The following is an 18,958-nucleotide window of genomic DNA, read 5'->3' on the forward strand; positions in this document are numbered from 1 at the left end:
TGGGACTTTTATGTCATCAACCTGGGTTCGACAAATGGGATACTATCGGGATCTCTACTTTACAAGACCTAGTACAGAGGGGTGCAATCCTTAAATTCGAAGAAAAATATGACATGGCACAAGGGGAGGTATTTAGATACCTGCAAATCCGACACGCCATCACCACTGATCTTCCGGATATAGCAGATTTGACAGATTTGTCCCCCTTGGAGGACAGACTACCCGACGGGCCGTTGCTCACCAAGTCATATCATTAACATATAAAAAGCTATGTAACAATCTACCTGATAGGTTTCGTAAACTTCGGGAGAAGTGGCAGGTGGACTTCGGGCCCATTGATGATGAAGACTGCAGGCGGCAATGATGCCCCCCCGTGAGGCCGCCATTACCCTTCGTTACCGACTTATTCAACTTAAAATCCTACATAGATCCTATCTGACCAGACCAATCCTAGCGAGAATAGGTTCAAGAACAAGTTTGCTCTGTCTTCGGGGCTGCCAACAAGATGCAACCTTTTATCATACGATCTGGGAATGCCCAGGGGTACGACAATTATGGGAGGGGGCCACGGGTCATATTTGTGAAGCCCTGGGAAAGGAACTCACCCTTACGCCAATATTGGGGCTCCTTAACATGTGGGAACAAACTGACCTCACAGAGGTAGAACAACAAATGGCAACACTGGGACACACTCTAGTTAAAATGGAAATTGCAAGGCGTGGGGGTAGCAGACAGACCTTCACTTAGACTACGGGTTAGAGAATAAGAGAATTGTATGATTGCCGAAAAATAAGTGTTCGAAGCACAAAAGTGTCCTTAGAAATGGGACAGAAATTGGGGCAAGTGGAACGCCTACCAGGGCGACATCTGCGTTTCCCCATCAGTAGAAATGGAATTGCAACGCACAGGAGAGCGACACATGACTTTGCTATGATTGTAATTGTAATTTATGTTTTCTCCCTAGGATTGCTAATTTGATGTGTACATAACCGAACTTTCAACTGGATTATGTATGAAACTACGATTAAAGTGAAAACCAATAAAAATAATATTTAAAAAATATATATATTACTATTAAGTCTTTTTATCACAGATATTATCTGGGCAAGGTTATGGAAGCTGAGAAATGAATCAACATTGTTATAAGAGGTCCTCATCCTTCTTTGTAAGTGGTAGTATACTGTAAACATAACAGTACATCGAATTCAAAACATATGTTTATTTCTTATTAGACAGTACATTGAGTAATGGTTGACAAAGAGAAAACACCAAATGTTTTTTTTGTTTGCATCACGATTAAGTCTGGCAATGTACTCAATAATTCTTTTGTATTCAAGGACCACCTACCAAACGTGTGGATGAACAGCATGATGTCCCAGATCAACCATGTATACAAAATATGGGTCCAGTGTTTTTTTAATCTCCTTTGCACCCAATTTCCCTTTCCCACACTGTTTTTGCATGCTTATCAGTACAAATAATATTGGGTCTGCAGGCAAACAGTGTTGACAGAGTGGGTTTTGCCGCTCTGGACTTTGCATTCTCTCCAATATTTATATTCTTTTAATGATCCTGACAGTAGGTGGAGCCTGCAATGTCAATGCTGAGGGGTCAGGCTCATGAGGGAAATGTCATTGAATCTGCAGGACCAAACATTTACAATCAGGGACAACTACTTATGTTGTTGAGTTGCAATATATAGCATGTCCTACAAAGGAAAACTTCTTCAGGGGACAGAGGAAGATTGCCAAACCCTGAAATATCTACAAAGAGAGGTTGCTACTTAAGAGAAAGGTGAACACTCTAGACTGTTCATTATTGTTGGACTTGGCCAGCTCTGCAGGTTCATTCCCAAACGTTTTACTTTCACCCTCCTATTTTTTCTGAGTTCAATTTTGTTGGCCTTAAGACTGTGCCCTTTACCAATGCTAACCATTGCTGAAGTGCTTGTGCTGTCTCCTCCAACATGGTAACATTGGCTTACACCTGTTTGGCACAATTAATACACTTATAAATCCTGAGTAAAGTGGTATACTGCATACCCAGTGCATGGAAATTAAATGCTATTAGTGGGCCTGCAACACTTATTGTGCTACCCACTTAAGTAGCCTCTTAAAACATATCCCAGGTCTGCCATTGCAGCCTGAATGCAGTCTAAAACTGCAAATTCGACTTGGCCAAATAAACTCCTTGCCAAGCCTTAAACTCACCTTTATCAATCACATATGTCATCCTTAAGGTAGACTCTGGGTAGCCCAAGTGGCAGGGTGCATTATTATTAAAAGGTTGGACATGTACTTTTAGGTTTTAATGTCCTGGTAGTGAAAAACTCATAAATGTGTTTTTCACTACTGTGAAACCTACCTCTCATATAGGATAACATTGTACTGCTTTATAACATTTAACAAGTGCCAACGTTTGATTGGGAACAGGTAACCATTTCATGTTTGGTGTCTGAAAAATTGTAATTAAAATCATCTTCAATCGTAAAATCAGATTTTAAGTTAGAATTTTGAAAATTCAATTTTTAGAAAGACTGCATTTTCCTGCCCAGGCTATTTGGTGCTTGTAGGCTGTTCCTGGGCCACATGAGTGGGTGTAGCTGGACTATGTTTATTCCTCCCGTAGAGCTACACAATAGAGGGATTAAGGGTTCCTAGATGAGCCATCACTGGCAGTATGGGGGGGGCAGAGCTGGGCACAGCCCCACTTGCAACTGAATAGGCTGAGCCGTGACTCCATACAAAGGACTTGCCACCACTGCATTGTTTGTGGAACCAGCTTAGAGCCAGGGCAGGGGAGGGAGGAAACTTCAAGAACTTAAAAGGGAATTATCTGGAAACTCCTCCTACTTCAAAGAAGGCACAAGGTATAAAAATAGGATCCTCAGAGCCACTCTTCAGTTCACTTTCTGGCACTGTGGAAAACTCTCAGAGGACTGCCTACTGCTGTGGTCTGCTGAGAACTTCCGAAGACTGCTTTGCTGCACCAGGAAGATTTGCTTTGCTGCTCGCAGCCTACCTTTCTCCCTCATTGGCCTGTCCTGCTGATTGAGCCCTGTTCAACTGCTTGAAGCCGCGACTACCAAAGTAACTCCGAGTGCTATTTGGCTGGCCTCGTGATCAGAGCCTCAGAGACAGAAAAGGCCCCAACCATCTTAAACCCACACTTGGACCCTGTCTTAACCCTGCAAGTGGTGCCCCTCCAGTTCTGCACCCTTGGTGGAGGCATTAAAGGTGCCGAGACCACCAAAAACCAAAACTTGGGGCTTAGAAACTTTTTGGCTAAAACTGCTCTGAGAACCGAGAGGAGACTGGGACCAACCTGCTTGCCTATCCTCCCGAGGTTCTTTGCCAGGCAGCCTGACTTCGCGCCAGCTTCCGCCAAGTTCTTTTCCACAGCAGCAAACCCTCTCAGCAGTCCTTCGTCAAAGGGGTATCTGGGCTTGTAGAAATCTCGTCAGCTACAGCCTCCAGGTTCATCCTGCTGGAGATTGTCGACTACGAAAAAAAAATAAGGGCCTGATTTACATTTCAGCAGACGGGTTACTCTGTCACAATGATGACGGATATCCTGTCTGCCGAAATATAAATTCGATAGCATTCACAGAGACATTTCTTTGAAATGTCTTTTACGTTCAAAGGTAAACACTGAGTGCGCCCAATTTGCTTTTTGTATTTGGCTCGCGCAATGGTCAGCCATATTTTTCTACTTTGGCATGCTCTTGTGGGGCTAGATGTTCGCAGCTGGCTCTTTGATCATTAAGTTGCTAATTTTTACTTTAAAATCTACAACTTCAGTTCTACTGATTGGATTTTTGTCATTTTGCAGTCAAATACTTTATCTAAATGTACTCTATTTTTCTAAATTTGTGTGGGATTTTTCTTGTGTTTTCACTTTATTATTGTATGTGTGCTGCATAAATACTTTAAATAAGGCCTTTCGGTTAAGCCTGACTGCTTTTGTGTCAAGATGCCAGAGGGTTAGACACAGGTTAATTTAGTGACTTTTGTAGTTCACCATGACAGGGATTGTAGCTGTTGCTTGAGTAGGGTTAACATCCCACTCAACCATAAACCTAATTTCTCGCAATTATAAACTGAAGAAAGGTATTCTCAGCAGTGAGAGTAAAGACCTTGGGTATGTGGAGACTATGTGGTTAGTGGTGCTTCTTACAGACATTTTTTATTTGTCTTGGCTCATGAAATTCCATTGGATGGCCTTCTTGGTGGATATAGGACCAATGCAATAGTAATAAGCCACTAGCTCCAGATAGGACTGATAATCAAGTCATGTAGTTTTTCTTGCCTGCCTTGCCAAAGCAGTGCAGGAGGGTAGACCAAAACTTCCCTCATTCCATGTCAGAGGCGGAAATGTGAATTGAGAGGTCGGGTTGGATATTGTCAGGCTCTAAGACATCACAGGGAATAGATTTATTCTAATAATCAAACCATTCTAATATTCAGATAATGATAGGTCATGACACTGAGTACCCTGAGTAGAGTCCCATAGGGATGTCCCTGACCTTGTGGTGTTCAGGGCGCTAAGTACTATTTTTTTTATCAATGTGGTAATACCTAAGTAAATGGCATCAAACAGAGGTTAATTGTGATATAATTTCATTTAGCCTACACGAAGACAACATAGGACTAAGGTGAGAATCTTACAACTTTTTCAGTTGTTTCACAGGCAAAACTATAGGTGTCAGAAAGGCATGATTGCTGTTCTAGAAAAAGCCCCTCTGAGGGCGTAAGATATTATGTTTCAATGACTACATTTTGCTTACAGGGAGATGTCAGAAAGAGAGCACATTTCAGCCCTGTTGGACTTATGTTTGGTCACCTTGCTATGGGTCCACAGGGTATTTATTGGAAGAGAATAGTGGGAGAATAATTGTGGAAGAACAACTCTGTGTTGGGTGGACTATGTGCTGCTTTGTTAATTTAGGATTGTATGCACTTAAAGAAGGTCAATAGAAATCTTGAGATTGTTCAATGGTTGATTAAACATCAACAGGTCTCTCCTGCACACACTGATTATGGTTCCCCTTCTCGGACTGGTATATGGGTTTTTATTATTGGATAGCAGTTCATCAGGATTTGTGGGTCTTTGTCTGTTATTTAACAAAGGTGTGATGATCACATGTGTTAGATGGATCAGGACAACACCCTCTGTGAGGGAAGCATTAATCAGGTTTGGGCTGTCACTGAACTCGAGCATTTGCTATAGTGTGGGGAGAACATTTTTGTTTGGGGCACAGTTTACTGTTCACAGTGCCCACAGATTTTACTTATGCAGATGAAAGGGAAGAATCCAAAACAGTGAGATGATCCATTTTCCTACAGGGAATTTGGACTTCAGAGTGGGACACAGACCTAGTACTGCAGATAGACTGCACAGATTCCTCCACGCATGTAAAGAGAGCGTCAATTGGGTTGTTTAAATGTTTATCCATGCTTAGGTTGGACATACATAAATAAATCCAACTGCTTATGGCGTTATTTCGGATTGTTATTTTTAACTCTGCTATGCTCCACAGCCTGTTGTCCAGGTCGCAGCAACATTTATGGCCAGATGTGTGACCTTTTTTTTCAGTTGCAAACAGAAATTGGGCCATTTCTGATGGCTAAAAAGGGTTGTAGCATGTACAAACCCTATTTTGAGAGTCAGTAGTCTATTACTGACTAGCAAAATAGGGCTTGCGAGTCACTATTAGGAAGGGGCATGCCTAGTGCGTCCCTTCCTAATAGTGAGTCGCAAGGGGATGTACGATTGTTTTGAGACTGCATTTGTGGTTGCAAAACAATCACAGTAACCACCCATTTCAAATGGGTGGTAAGCCAGTCACAAACAGGAAGGGATTCCCCAAGGGATCCCTTCCCTTTCGCGTTTGTCAGCAAAAATATTTTTTAAGAGCAGGCAGTGGTCCCACTTGATGACAGGTGGTACAAAGGTTCTGAAATCTATGGCCTCCTGTTGTAATTTATTTGCATGTCCAACCATGGAGCTTGTGGAATATTTGTATATCATGTCTATGGAATTAGAATCCTATGACATCAAGGGCTGATGTGGGCATTTCTACTCTGGAGGAGCTGCAGTTGAGACCTGCTTATGTTGATGGTTGCATTTGAAATAAAGTCTACTTGGACTAAATACTGAACATTGGCTTTTAATACTAGCGACGAGGAGGTCTTGATTGGGGACAAGCTGCAACCATCAATTCCCCTATGAACCCTGTTTGGATTGGAATTGGATTTACTTCTCATTCAAATACATTGGATTGGATTTTAAATTATTATTTTTTTTTTAAATTTTTGGAAAACCTTTATTTTCAAATCAGTGCACACAGCTATTTAGCCTTACATCCCGGAGGCTAGGCAGTATATCATCGGTCAATCGGCTGGTGTACAATAAGTATATTACCAAATCGTACAAAGGTTTTTTATTTAAAAATTTTTAAAAATAACTAAGATGAAAAAGGGAAAAGCACCAAACTAGTGCTAGGAAACAAGGCAATTTAAACATTTGTGTAACAGAGCCCGATCATAGGAAAGGCTAGGCCCAATAACATAAAAACAATATGAACAGCACCCATTGCAAGATCATGAAGGGGGGGAGGATACAGGATACATCCGCTAATAGGACGTATGTTGGAGCCATAGGCTACGGGGACAGTCGTTCTTCCAGGGGGGCGGTGTCAGGCGGCAGGCAAATATCACCCCTATACTCGTTCCAGGCCCCCCATATCTTTTGCCACTTTTTGGGTTTACCCCTGGCCATGTACACCGTCTTCTCTCGGAACATGCACCAATCCATGTTGGCCTTCCACTGTACCACCTTTGGGGCTGTAACAGCACCACACATCTGAGCAATATCTCGTTTCGCGACCATGTTCCCCAAGGTGACCCATTGTGTTTGTGCACTATTATAATCAGTAGGACCCCACACATTCAGGAGGCAGCGCCGGGCCTCTGCCATAACGTCTACCCCAGTCACCTCGCTCATGATCATATGTACACGCCTCCAGTAGGAGGCGATCACCCGGCACTCCCAGATAATATGCATGAAGGTGGCCAATGCACCACAGCCACGCCTGCAGAGGCCGTCCACTGAATGACCCATGTGTATCAACCTGGGACCCGTCACGTACACTCTATGGAGAATCTTTAATTGAACCAGCCGCAACCTGGCCGGGATCGCCACCTCCTTGGGGGAGGACACTGCATATTGCCAGTCTTCATCATCCAGCTCAATCCCATCACGCACCCACTGGTCTCTCACCCCAAGGAGGAGGTCCGTACGGACATTGATGAGTTTTTTATAGATTAAGGAAATGGCACTGTCATGCATATGGCCGTCCAGCACCCTGTCCTCCAATGGGGAAGACTCGGGGATCTTCTCGCCCTCCGGCATCACTGCCAGAATGGCATGACGCAGTTGGGCATACCGGAAATATTCCGTTCCACCCAACTGGAACTCTGTCTGTAAAAGAGTAAAGGACTTTATCTCCCCTTTCACAATCATATCTTCCACCTTGGATATGCCTATCATGTCCCACCTGTCGAATCCCTTCGTGTGCCATAATTTGTCCAGTATTTCAGATTCAAAGAGAGGAGTTGCCATCGTAAGCCTACCCTTCCACCCCTGTGACTTTGTGATTGCCCGCCATATGTGTACGGCTGTCTTCGTCGCCCCGACATTCTACCAACCAGAGATCTCGAGTGTAGCGCTCTATGATACTTCCCGTCGTCCAGGAGCCACCGATCCATGGCATAACCTGGGCTTACTGCTGGACCGTAGAGGCCGTGATTAAGGGCCGCTAGCTGGGAAGCCCAATAATATCTCCGGATGTCAGGCAACGCTATGCCTCCGTCATACCATGGGAGCGTAAGCTTCATAATAGCGATGCGTGGCCTGCCATCCCAGAGAAGGGTCCGCTGCAAACCCTCGACCTCCCTAAAGTAGCTGGATGGGACCGGATCGTGGGTATTTTGAAGAGCATACAGGAATCTGGGCAGGGACATCATTTTAAACAGTGCCGCACGCCCAGGCAGGGAAAGCGGGAGCTTCCGCCATCCCTCCACGTCACGCCGGAGACGTGCGAGAGGGGGGAGCAAGTTATTCGTGTAGCGTACCTTGGGATCTGTTGAAATATAGATCCCCAAGTATTTGAATCCCTGCCGCGCCACCTGTATGTTGCAGTCCCTTGGAAGCCGAGGTGTCCCACCTCTCAGCACGTATAGGTGTGACTTCGACCAATTAATAACCAGGCCAGAGTGCCGACCAAAAAGACGTAGCACATCACACACCACAATGAGTAACTTACAAGGAGAGGTGAGATATAGCAAGATGTCGTCTGCATACAGCGACACACGGTCCTCAAATCCAGGGGACCACCGTATTCCGTTTATATCCGGGTGAAGTCGCAGCCACGCCGCCAGCGGTTCAAGCGCCAAAGCAAACAACAGGGGCAACAGGGGGCAACCCTGCCTGGTGCCTCTGCGGAGAGCAAAGGACGCAGATACACGACCATTAACTGTTACGTTGGCAAGCGGGCTAGCGTACAGGAGCTTGACCCACCCTATGAATTCCGGACCAAATCCGAACTTCGCCAACACTGCCCACAGATAGTTCCACTCGAGGGAGTCAAACGCCATTGTAGCATCCAAAGACGCCAGGATGGCTGGCTCCCTGAGCGTGTGGACCCTTGCGAGGGCCCCATGTAGTCTCCTGAGGTTAAGGGCAGTGTTGCGGTGTGGAATAAAGCCCGACTGGTCCAAGTGAACCAGGTCGCTAATCGCTCCAACCAAACGGTTGGCCAGCAGTTTAGCCAGAATCTTGGGTTCCGCATTCAACAGAGAGATGGGACGATACGATCGACACAGGTCTCTGGGCTTCCCTTCCTTATGAATGACCACAATGGTGGCCAGTCTCTGGTCCAAGGGAAGCATGCCCGTCTCCCGTGCCTCCAGGAACATGTTCCGCAGGGGCGGGGAGATGGCATCAGGCTTAATCTTGTAAAGCTCCACTGGTATACCAATGGGGCCGGGCGCTTTGCCAGATCTAAGGGAGCGTATTGCGAGGGCAATCTCATCGGCGGTAATATCCCTATCCAATTCGTCCCGCTCCACTTCCGACAGGCACGGGAGCTCCGCTTCTGCCAAGAGCTCCCCAGAGTCAGTCTCGGACATGTCGGAGACCGAGGTATAAACGGTCTCGAAATAGTCTGCAAATGCCATGACAATGGCACTCGGGTCGGTGACAGTCACGCCGTCCTCCCCCAGCACCTCTGGGACCACACGGCTGGCTCTCTCTTTTTTATCCAGCCAAGCAATGAGTTTGCCCGCCTTGTCCCCGACATCGTAGATCCTACCCTGTTGCTCTCTACACATGACCTTGGCAGCATCAGTAACAGTAGCTCGATACTCTGACTGTTTAAGCGAGAGAACATGGAGAAGGTCCGGTGTCGGGTCGACTTCCAATTGGGAGTCCAGATCTTCAATTTCAGATTCGTTCCGCACCACATCCGCGTTCCTGCATCTCCGAACCTCAGCTATAAGGGAGAACGCCTCACCCCTCAAGACCATCTTAAATGCCTCCCATAGGGTGACAGCCGATGTAACTGACCCCGAGTTTTCAGAGAAATAAAGCTCAATAGCCTTAGCCATGAGTCCACGAGTCTTGGGGTTGCGGAAGTACCACGGATTAACTGATACCACCCTCTCGGTCGCCACGATGTCGAAGTCAAAGGACACCCAGACCGGAGAATGGTCTGAGATGCCCCTCGCCAGTAATCGGGCTTCAGAGACTGCCGACGCGTGGGCCGCTAGAGCCAGAACATAATCGATTCTGGAGAGGCTTCCGTGTGCCCCCGAGTGGAATGAGTATTGACTCTGGGTAGGGTGCATGAGCCGCCAGCAGTCAATAAGTCCCATGGTGTCCAGGAAGTCGGGAAGCCAGGATTGCGAACCTCGGAGATCTCTGGATGGATGTCTGTCTAGGGTCCCCGAAAAAACTGCGCTGAAATCACCTCCTATAATAAGCAGACCCTCAGGGAGACCTAAAATGGCGCCCCCAATGTCCTGAAACGTGTTGTTTTGCAACCCAGGGGGAACATAAACCGAAACCAGAACCAGGGACCGTCCCTCCCATCTCCCCGAGACGGCGACGTACCGTCCCCTTTCATCGGCAACACTAGAGTCAATCTCAAATGGGAGAGACGCGCGCACCATGATCCCCGCCCCCCGGGATCCCGAAGAGAACCCCGAGTGCGCCACCATCTTGAAACCCTTCCTGTTAAGCGCTTGGCACGTGTTCCCCACCAAGTGTGTCTCTTGTAGCAAAATAACGTCGGGCATACATCTTTTAAACAGTTGCAAAACCACACCTCTCTTTATGCGATCCCCCTGCCCATTGACATTCCAACACAATACTTTTAGGTTCCTGCCCCCCATCGTCGAATTGTGGGCCTTCGCCAGTCCCAGCAGGCATCATAGTTACAGAACCATAAGAATTACAGTTTTTACATTGCCTTGGAGAAGAGAAAGGGAAAAAAGGAAAAAACATACAACCAACAACCAAACCACCCCCCCACCCTGCACCCCTGCATCAGACTAAGTAGCCCCCCCAACCAGCAGTGTGCCTGTCGCCCCAGAAAACTACGCTACAAAAAGACCGTAGAGGAGAATGGAGATCACGCAGGCCCCCCCGCCACCCTCCATAACAAAGTAAAGGATATTCATTATAAAGTGCAGGAATGTGACACCGGTTGTCACCAGCAGTCCCATTGTCCGACAATGTTCCGAAGATAGACTCTACTCCTGTTGCTCAGGGCCTCCCGAGGCGCCCTCCGATTGTTCCTCGCGTTCATCATGTCTCTGCGGCAAAGTGTCCAACCACTCGCTCACCACTTCAGGCGAATCAAAGAATATGGCACGGCCATCATGTTCAATGCGCAGTTTCGCAGGGAACATCATCGAGTACTTCATCCCCAGGTCTCTGAGTCGCCTCTTCACCCCCGTGAAGCTTTGTCTCCGCCGCTGTACCGACCGAGTAAAGTCCGAATAAAAGTTTATGTCCGCATTTTAGAACAGCCGTGCTATAATGTTCCTCGGTGGGGCACCCAGTTTCGGGCGTCCCCCTGGCAGTCTATGAGCTCGCTCCACTGAGAAGAAACGGCTGAGGCCCGCAGGGGCCAGATGAGTTTGTATCAGGTCTTCCATGAAAAGATCGGTGGCCGAGTCCTCTGCCCCTTCTGGTACGCCAATGATTCGAACGTTCTGTCGCCTGGCACGTCCTTCAAAATCATCCAGCCGTCTCGCGAAAAGATCGTTGGCCGATCTCAAGTCTCGGACCTCTGTTTGTAGATCCGATACATCAGTTGTGAGGCTCGCGGTTTTAATGTCCAACGATTTGACCCTATCGTTGGTCTTGCCCAGATCGGCTCTAATCAAGTTGACCTCAATCGCCAGGGTGTCGACTTTATGCGTCAGGACCTCGTGTTGTTTATGCTTCTCCATTTTGATGCCCGCAATGGCGCCCATAACGTCCCGGAGTGTCGGGTCCGACGTGTCTGGCGACATGTCTCGATGTGACTCCTTAGGCCGGCGTGCTCTTCTGCTGGGCATAGCGATCCATTTTGTTCGATTGGGAATACGTAGTTTTCCTACTCCCACGGACCGTCGCCTTGTCCGACTCGCCTCTGCCCCCCATGATGGTTTTGGGGACCAGCACAATGGATCACGCACCAAGGCCACAACGGCTCTTCGATGCGACTATCGGGCGCCGCGAACACCAGTTGCTGATCAGCACCGTCCCACTCCGCAACTCCGCGTGCTTCGTTGGGCCAGCGGAGTAGTCACTCTCACGCCACACTGCTTGCGTGTGACAATGTCGCCGTCGTCAGCCACCGCACGGGCAATAGCATGTCCCTGGCACGAATCTTCTACACGGTGTAACTCCACCTAGGAGTGTCGGATTTTGAATCGGAAAGCGAGTCCCGCCTCAACAACCGTTCACCCACAATATTCCACTTCCGTGGATCAGGATTCTCATCAGGATTTATGTGGAGGATCGGAGGGTCTCCGGATCTCCGAGCTTACGTGGCCATCTTGCTTGCCCGCGAAGCTCCTCCTCCTGGATTTTAATTTTAATTTGAACTTGCTGTAAATTCTCATCATCTTGAGTATCATTGTCTTTCGTCTCCATCAACCAATTTATACATTCTAACTCCTCTCCTACATGTTGAGAGTCAACCGGCAACCTAGATAAGTAGATTTATTGTTCAAGCCTGATATATATTGTACGCGGAAATTAGATTCCTGCAGGCCCTCACTCCACCTCTTAAGTCTAGGAGTCATGTGGTCACTTTGATGACGCGAAAAAATCTGAACAAGTGGGCGATAGTTAGACTTCACCATAAAAGGAATCCCCCACAAATAAAACTTGAAGTGTTGTATTCCCCAAAAAACACCCAGAGCCTCTCTCTCGATACAAGAGTAATTAACTTAAGCCTCTCTGAGAGCTCTGGAGGCAAAGGCTCCAACTCTTTCTTCCCCACCTACAACATGGGAAAGCACCGCTCCCAGTCCTTTGAGACTGGCATCAGTTGTAAGGATAGTCTTCAATTTGGTATCAAAATGACCTAAGGTTGGCATCTTCCCAATTTCAGATTTCACTAAATTGAAAGTTGTCTCACATTCTGGTGTCCAAACAAAACGTGCTCCTTTTTTCAACAACACCCTGATAGGCTCAACTACACTGGCAAACCCTTTTATAAACTTAGAATAGAACTATGCCATGCCCAAAAATGACCTAACCTGTTCGTTGTCTTCAGGTGCAGGGGCCTTAACAATACTCTCCGCAAGTTGCAACTTGCGTTGTATACCTTCACCTGAAATGACGTGACCAAGATAAGTAACAGACTCTAGTCCAATACAACATGTTTCCTTCTTAGCAGTAGGCCCTTTCTCTCTTAATTTTGTCAACACAGATCTCAAAACATTCTCATGCTCACACTCATTTTTACCATACACAAGAATGTCGTCCTGGAAAAACAGAACGTTTGATAAACTTCTAACAACCATTTTCTTCACTCTTTGAAAACAAACTGCTGCTGATGCCAGCCCAAAAGGCATCCTCAAGAAACGATACGCTCCCAACGGTGTAACAAAAGATGTTAAGTGCCTTGAATCCTTGTGAAGAGTAATCTGATGGTAGGCAGATGATAAATCTAGTACGCTAAAAATGTTGGCCCCCTTCAGCAAACTAATGGACTCTGATATGTTGGGGAGAGGCTTTCGGTCCACCCAAATCCATTCATTCTCACAGCGGACCCACCATCCTTAGGCGCCAAAACCACCGGAGATAACCATTCCGAGGCTTTGATTTCTTCAATCACACCCAATTTGAGCAACCTTTCAAGTTCAAGTCTAAACCGCTCAACCATCAAATTAGGTACCCTCCGTACCTTATGTACACAGGGTATGGCTGAATTCTTTAATATAATCTGATGCTCAAAACCTTTGAGACAACCAAGAGCATCTGGAAATACCTCAGAAAGTCATCAAAGTATTTACTTTTAACATCCTCATCATCAATTGACAAAACTTGTTTATCTGAGTCATTACACACTCTATCAATCAACATGACCTGATCTTCTAGGTTCTTGGCCTTAGGATTCAAAATTATACCCAAGTCACATTGATGCCTCCAACCCAGAAGATTATCTCCTCTCACAGCCACATACACCTTCTCCTCAATCTCCTTCCCTTTGAACACAATCCTTGCTGTCACATACCCCACAATATCCACACGAAACCCCCCATAACTGAGGGGAGAAATATCAGGAGGCAAAAGCTTAACATTTTCAAGTCCTATTACCTCATCCCATATCTTGTTCCCAATTAAAGTAAATGAGGAACCCGAATCAGCCATTATATTGAACTCATTACCATCCACAGAAATGTTACAGAACGGCATCACAATTTTATCAGAGTCAACTTTCCCATCAGTCTCTGAAATACTTGAAATGACCACAGTGCGAATACTATCAGAAGTATTTTCCATTGTAAGGCCTTTCTTTGTGGATTTGCAAACACGAGCATAATGTCCTTTGATCCTGCAGTTGATGCAAACTGCTTCCCTAGCATAACAATTGGGAAGGCTAAATGTGACGCTGATGTTGAACGCGTCATACGCGTCATCACCTTGCATACGTCACGCGTCAGACGCATCACGCGTCACACGTTATGTTATGTGTGGCAGCCATTTTGGATTGGGCTACGTTTGCTTAACGAAGTAATGCAAAGTAAAGCAAACTAGATCGGAACACTGTTAAACAAGATCAGAACAGAATAAAATCAGTGCAATTTATCTCACAGTGAAAATAATCATCTACTACAAATTTTTGGGGGAGATTTTACTTACGGTGAGAATTTTGCCTTGTGACTAATTACAGTGACCATAATAAAAAAGCATGTCTCAACCTGCAGCATTTTTGCCTGAAAAAGGAGAACCTATGCTTCCCTGGAAAAGGTGGAGGAACCTATTTGACTCATAAATAGTGGCAATTGGGGGAGAAAAGTTTACAGCTTTCAGAAAGCAAGCCATATTACTGCATAATTTAGGGGTGGAAGGCAGAAATATTTATGACAGTATGGACCTCATAACTATTGGTAATGGTGATGGTGAACCTACTGATGTATATGAGATGTCCATGACTATGTTGGAAAAATATTTTGGACCTCGTATCAACTCCCCTTAACAAAAGATTGTTTAAAACCAGCCTGACCAACTCTAATATGCCAAGATCACAACTAAGTGAAGGCAAGAATGATTAGTTGGAATTGAAAGCTTCTGTGCATTGGCGAACTAGTGCATGACCACATTTAATTGAAAGCGTCTGTGTGTTGGTGAAATAGTGCCTGAGCAATCTTCCTTGTTACCAGCCAAGCACTCACTTGTTTACACACTTTGTGCATTATTTTTTAAAGAAACATATTGAAGCTATACTTACCTCCATATTCGATTGCTCTTTGCTCTACAGCTGAAGCCAATTTAGAATCATTTGAAATGTTTTCCAAGACTTTTCTTTCAAAAATGTCATTGGGTAAGGATGCTTCCTTCAAACTTTTGTTCCTCTTCGAATTCCTTTCTAAAAAATTAAAGTATTTCATTTGAATTTTTTTAAAAGAAACTTGTGCAATAAGAGCTTACAATGTATTAGAACATTAGAATGTTGAGCGCTACATTGAGGACAATAGAGTGCTCTGGGCTTCTAATGGCTGGTAGAAGCCAGGAGCATCAACATTCCAATGTTTGCTCACAGCTGTTGCTGTGAACAAAGGCTTCACAGAGACAGAGGAGATTTAAACTGCCTTGGAGTCCATGATTATTTTGTTCTACAAATTAGAACAATCTGCCCTTTAGGGGCCAATGTCCTAATAGCCTTAAAGCCATCCGCAGCAAGCTCTACAACCATTAAGGGCCTGCTTGATTGTTAAAGGCCCGAGAAGAAGGGCCTTTATTGGCAGGTAGAGCCCGCTACAGCGGGCTCTAAGGCTTTATTATCTGTCCTAGTGATCTGGTTATAATAATATTCTGTGAGAACTTCCATAGCAAAACTGCAATATTTTGGCCCTAGGTGCATTCCTACTGGAACAAACTGAGTTTATTTCTTGTATTCCTTCAAGCCTTTAAACCTGTTTGAGGGGCCAGGCCAAAGTTAGACAGCTGAGGTGGCCTTTTCAGAGTCTCAACAAGACACCCTGGATATGTTATCAAATTTCAGCAAATTCAGGGAATTCACCTTGGAGGTCGATTGGTCTGAGGATGCAAATCGCCCTATTTTGAAGATGTCTCAAAAATTGAAATAAGCATGAACTTGCCAAAGTGGCTAGACAACTTACAACGAAGATGTGATGGACCTTTCTTTACAGACAGACCATCATCTGAATTAGAGAAAGTCAGAAAAAAGAAAGGACATGTTACATGTGGGCATTTTCTTGTGGTTCTTAATCCAAGACTACAGCACCACATGCAGAAGAAGGGTAATCTATGCAATTGAGAGTTGTCTTAAGGTTGTCTCCCAAGCAAAGTAATGTATAGGAGGAGGTCACTTGGGCCTCTATGAATTGTGGCAAGAAAGTACATATGGTAGGAGCATATACTCTTTGCCACGATGAGCCTCAGGAAAAGAAGAACACTGATCACTTGTCAGGTAGGAAAGCGTAGCTGTTCCTTCCAAAATATCCCTAGAAATAGAGGTCTGCCGCTAGTAGATAACCTTCTTTCTTACCATTTTTAGTGAGAGTACAAGGGTCTCCATCATCTGACACACAACAGATTGATACACATTGATCTAGGAGCAATTGTACTTTTTATGGATAATGTCATTTCTACTGAGCATGGTAGAACAGTAATTCTAAAAGACAAAGTTCATCCAATGCAAACAAAGGATAGATCTGTATTAGGCTCTGGACCACTGGCTGAACACACCATTCTAGTTCAATTGTTGGTTGGCCAGCATAAGTTGTTATGTACTTTTGCCTTGATTGTGCCCCATCATCATCCTGTGATTTTGGAAATTCCATGGATGACCACCATAATCCCTACATTGATTGGTCAACAACGTCAATGATGCTGGCTTTTGAATCTACCCTTTTAAAAGTGCTTGAACTCAATGCAATACTGGAACTCAGATTATTTACCATCACTTACACCCAAGAAACAGACTTCTTAGGGTGTACCATTATTGGTGAATACAAAATATCACACATTTCGTGGTGTAGTTGCAGTCAACCTTTATGTAGCCACTAAGCATTATAACCAACACTTACTTTCCTGAGACAAATTCAATGTTTATGAATCATAGTAAAACTTTGAAGGTCATTACAATGGCGGTGAACCAGCCACCGAGAGGCTGTCGTTGGCAGGTTCACCGCCATCGTGAGGCCATTTTCCGCCCGCCATTTTATGATGGCGGGCGATACCGTGGCGGTCGGAAACACCGACCTCCACGTATCTGATGGACTCATTGAGCCTGCCGGTGCTGCGGAGGCCCGCAGCATGTAATGCATACCAGCGGTGCCTAGCAGGCACCGCAGGTCAGATTACGATGCTGGCTCCCCGCCAGCCTTTCAATGGCAGTTCACCCACCATGGAAAGGCTGGCAGGGATGGCCTTTGGGGGCAAGTTGCAGGACTGCCTTGTGCAGGGGCAGTTGGTTTTTCCACTTGGGGGGCACCTATTGTTCCTATTGGTGCCTGCCTCGTAGTGCAGTGAAAACCAAAACCCGCTTTTTTCCATTGAGGCACAATGAAAATAATGTCTTTTGCGGCCGCCGTGGTGTCAGCCACATTGTAATTGCATATGCAGGACCGCGTCTTATAGGAGGGCGGGCCCAAGCCCCAAGACGATGGCGGACGGACAGAAGTCCATCCGCCATCGTAATCAGGCCCTTTGTTGGTTTCCCATATCATTAGTGTACACTTAGCACTCACCTTTGAAAATACTACAGAGAATCCCCTGAAGTCCAAGAGAGATGCACTGATGACATAAGAACATTCACACACCCATTAACCCTTTCCTCTTTAGGTTTGCTATTTGTTACCACTCTTGCACAAGCATAGTTATGTACTGGAGGATTGCTTTCGGACTCTGTCGATCAAGAGCCACAAATCCTAACAAATGGGGTCCTGCTACCTCTGCAAGTCTAGTCCTCCCCTACATCCCTAAAAGGAAAGAACGTAGGTGGTTTTCGAGCAGACACCCCTCTTTTTCTTCCTGTGAAGTCATTGGTGGGAGCAACGTAAATACAAAGCTCCTTATGTTGCAAATGCTGCCACATCTTCTCTACAAACCGAGAACAGAATAGAGGCTGAGAGTTGGAGCTCTTGATTTCTCACTTACAAACAGGTGTCAGAGTAGTCAGCGTCCATACAACTATATGAGCAACCATGTGGTCATTTTAATGTTGGTGGGCACAATGTTCGGCATGGTTAACTTCGGTCTTCATGTCAATAGGGTGCTTGGACAAAAAAATCTGCATAAATATCGGGAGAGAAATATCGGAAATAAAGTATTGTTATACATAAATATTGTTATGCAAGAATATCGTTAACAATAATACCGTTTTTGAGGGAAGTGATATTGTTTAAAATAATATTTATGTTTTCAATCTCATTTTCAGTACTACAGTGGTTAAAAATGTAGTTTTAAAATTATTTTGATGTATTTTAGTTGATATATTAATTTTATGTAATTAATGTGAATATAAATGTTATTAATTTCTATTAAAATAGCATGACATTTTAAGTGAATTAGGATTCTGTATTTAATTTTTAATAGTAATAGTAATTCATCGTGTCGTAGAGGGTTGGTGGTGGTGGATAGGGTGGGAAGTTAATTAGGTAATAGTTCGTTATTAATTATTTAATATATTTTAATCAATTATATGATTGATATGTATTATATCAATTATGTAATGCTGATTTAATTTTGTTATAAGTTATTTGAGGGCTGTTAGAATTGTAGGGGTATACGTTGGGAAGTTAATTAAGTGACAAATAATTAACAATTAAGTGTTAATTCATTATTTAATTGTTTTTTATTTTATAATTTAAGGGATACTTATTTATTTTAAATTATATCTTAGTCAACTCTGGGGGGCATCACATGCACCCAAGGTCACTGATTGGAAAAAAGACCTCGACTGGTGTATGATGAGGGAAAAGACAGTATACATGGCCCGAGGCTGCCCCCGAAAATGGTCAAAGATCTGGGCCCCCTCGAATGAATACAGTGGCAGCATATGTACTCCTCCCTGTACCTTTGATTGTGATGATCCCCCCTCCCTGTAATTTCCAATGCATTATGCTACTTTACCTGTATGTATTTTGATTTCATTGTACTCCTATGATTGACTTAAGTGGAACTGTACCCGTATGTCGAGATTGTT

General features: G+C 44.9%; 1 protein-coding gene across 2 annotated transcripts in view; it reads right to left on the bottom strand.

Moving 5' to 3' along the window:
* LRRC63 (leucine rich repeat containing 63) overlaps positions 1-18,958 on the bottom strand; it is a 467,503-nt gene that overhangs the window by 343,742 nt on the left and 104,803 nt on the right. For both annotated transcript variants that reach the window (XM_086935002.1, XM_086935001.1), the window contains exon 3: positions 15,017-15,154. In XM_086935002.1, coding sequence (XP_086791128.1) covers positions 15,017-15,154 — 138 coding nt within the window. The remainder of the gene's footprint in view (positions 1-15,016; positions 15,155-18,958) is intronic.

This window comes from Lissotriton vulgaris, chromosome 8 (genome assembly GCF_964263255.1).
Source record: "Lissotriton vulgaris chromosome 8, aLisVul1.2, whole genome shotgun sequence".
NCBI classification, from domain to species: Eukaryota; Metazoa; Chordata; class Amphibia; order Caudata; family Salamandridae; genus Lissotriton; species Lissotriton vulgaris.